At 47.0% G+C, this 2,746-nt stretch overlaps 1 protein-coding gene across 1 annotated transcript; it reads left to right on the top strand.

Annotated features, from left to right (window-relative positions):
* The first annotated feature begins 430 nt into the window (after positions 1-430).
* On the top strand, positions 431-2,226 carry LOC104433797 (anthocyanidin 3-O-glucosyltransferase 2). The gene has a single exon (XM_010046668.3). The coding sequence runs from the start codon at positions 581-583 to the stop codon at positions 1,997-1,999; it is 1,419 nt and encodes a 472-aa protein (XP_010044970.2). The 5' UTR covers positions 431-580; the 3' UTR covers positions 2,000-2,226.
* The last annotated feature ends 520 nt before the right edge of the window (positions 2,227-2,746 follow it).

The following is a 2,746-nucleotide window of genomic DNA, read 5'->3' on the forward strand; positions in this document are numbered from 1 at the left end:
ACTAATGTAAGCCCATATTATAATAAATTTGCAACATGCTGTGTACAGCATTTGACAATTCTTGCGTCCTCCTATAAAATATGTTATACAAGGCTGTCTTTGTTATTCAATCCACCAATTCTATTTTTAATACAAGCTATCAAATGCCGCTCCAAATCGTGTTGGGACACATGACAAATTCTTCATTGAAGGGGCACATACCCAAGGGGGGGGGGGGATTCCTGGGCACGTCTCAAATTGGATTACCAATAACATTGTCATAACAATCAGTAATTGAAAGGTAAATGTCACGCAATAGCTTTCCAATTGAACGAATATTATATGGTCTATAAATCATATAGAATGAGCTCATTTACACTATTGATCACGTAAACTCTACAATGATACTTTCGAAATATAAATCGTATAGAATGAGCTCATTTACACTATTGATCACGTATCTTTCGGGTGCTTCCTCAATTACCATAAATAAAGACTCACCAATTGAGGTCCACGAGAGCCTCCTCCGCCTCTTTATCTTCTCCGAAACCATTTAACTCAGTGAGGAAAAAGAAGAAACTTCCCAGGCGTCGTCGTCGTCATGACTACCACATCCGAGCTTGTGTTTGTCCCATTTCCAGCCGTCGGCCACCTCCTGTCAATGTTGGAGATGGCCAAGCTCCTCGTCGACCGCGATGATCGGCTCTCCATTACGGTCCTCGTCATGAAGTCACCCCTTGACTCCGAGATCGACTCCCGTGTTGAGTTGTTCGCTGCCTCCGTTGCCACCCGCATCCGCTTCGTCCTCCTCCCCCAGCAAAACGTCTCCCTAGAGGCGTCCCCGATGGCCTTTCTCAGTCATTTCATGGAGAGCCACAAAGCCAGCGTCAGAGAAGCCATCGCCAACCTCTCCACCTCCGGCTCATCACGGCTCAAGGGGCTCGTCGTTGACATGTTCTGCACCCCGGTGATCAACGGGGCTGTCGAGTTTGGCATCCCTTCGTACGTGTTCATCCCGTCGGGCGTGGCGTTCCTCGGATTGATGTTGTACCTCCAGTTTCTTCAAGATGAGCAACACGTGGACCTGACAATGCTCACGGGTCCAGATGCCGAGCTGGACTTCCCGTGCTTCGCTAACTCGCTGCCGGCCGCCAAATTCTTGCCCTCAGATGTGCTCATGAAAGAAGACTGCCAGATATTCTTGGGCCACGCCCGGAGGTTTAAGGAAGCCAAAGGAATTTTGGTAAATACATTCGCCGAGCTAGAACCACGCGCGATGGAGGCCTTGGCAGGCCTTGGAGCGCCCGCAGTTTACCCCCTGGGGCCCATACTGAACATCAAGGTCGAGAGCAAAAAGGGTTTTGAGATCCTGGACTGGCTTGACCAGCAACCGGACGCGTCAGTGGTGTTCCTATGCTTCGGGAGCCACGGGAGCTTCGACGAGGACCAGGTGAAAGAGATTGCTTGTGCATTGGAGCGAAGTGAGTGCCACTTCCTGTGGTCCCTACGGCAGCCACCGGCGAAGGGCAAGTTAGAATCCCCCACTGACTACGCAGATCCCGCGGAGGTCCTCCCCGAGGGTTTCATTGACAGGACCACCGGTGTCGGGAGAGTGATCGGGTGGGCCCCACAGGTTGCAATCCTAGCCCATCGAGCCATCGGAGGGTTCATGTCGCATTGCGGGTGGAACTCCACCCTAGAAAGCATATGGTTCGGCGTGCCGATTGCCGCGTGGCCCCAGTATGCGGAGCAACAGTTCAACGCCTTCCAATTGGTGGTGGAGCTTGGCCTCGCGGCAGAGATCAAGATGGATTATCGAAGAGATCTCATCAAAGGTGGCAACAGCATCGTGACGGCAGACAAGATAGAGAGAGGGATAAAGAGCTTAATGGAGGGGAAGGAGGCAGGGGAGAGGAGGAAGAAGGTGATGGAGATGAGCAAGAAGAGCAGGAAGGCTTTGATGGAGGGTGGCACTTCTTACTTGTCTTTAGGTCGTTTCATCGAGGATGTCTGCAGTTAGTGAGCCTCCATTTAGCTTAAGAGGCTGTTGGTATTTCAATTCTATGATTACTTGGTGTATGTTTCAGCGTATCTGGGACTACAATCCATTTGGACTATTCTAGTGTCTTTTGTGACTATAAACCATGTTGATTCTTGTTGACTGTGTTTTATGTGGAACCGTGCAAATGTAAAAGACAAGTTATAGAAAATGTTCAAACAAAATAAATTGGCCAGAACCATCCCTCCTTGATCTCAAAGTAGAGACGGATTTCATTTAGCTTTTGCTTTCACCTCCAGCGCTACTCTCATTAATGCTTTTGAAAGTGTAGTGCGAAAAGCATTAGGGAATATAGCAAAATTGAACCTTCACTTGAGGAATGTAAATTTGGTTTGACCCCATGTGGAACGCCAAAGGATTTTTAATTTTTAGTCTTTTTAATTTTTTGTTTTATGTTTATTACAAGAGGAAAGCGGCGGCCTGCAGATTCATGGACCGAGTAAAATAATAAGATGAGACGGTTTTGCAAGGAAGGTGTTTTTAATGGTTGGTAGCTCGAATCCCGTGTAGGTCAACATCTCGTGAGATAAATGGAATGCAATAGAGTTGAAGGAGATGACGTTTATGACTGCACAAATAATTCAAAGAATATAATCTCAATAACACGATATAGTTCATGCGGATGCCAGTAGTTGTTAATTCACGGCCGTCTTATTCACAATATATATATATATATATATATATATATCAATTTCGAGTTATAAGTTC

The sequence above is a fragment of the Eucalyptus grandis genome, chromosome 1 (assembly GCF_016545825.1).
Source record: "Eucalyptus grandis isolate ANBG69807.140 chromosome 1, ASM1654582v1, whole genome shotgun sequence".
In the NCBI taxonomy this organism is placed as follows: Eukaryota; Viridiplantae; Streptophyta; class Magnoliopsida; order Myrtales; family Myrtaceae; genus Eucalyptus; species Eucalyptus grandis.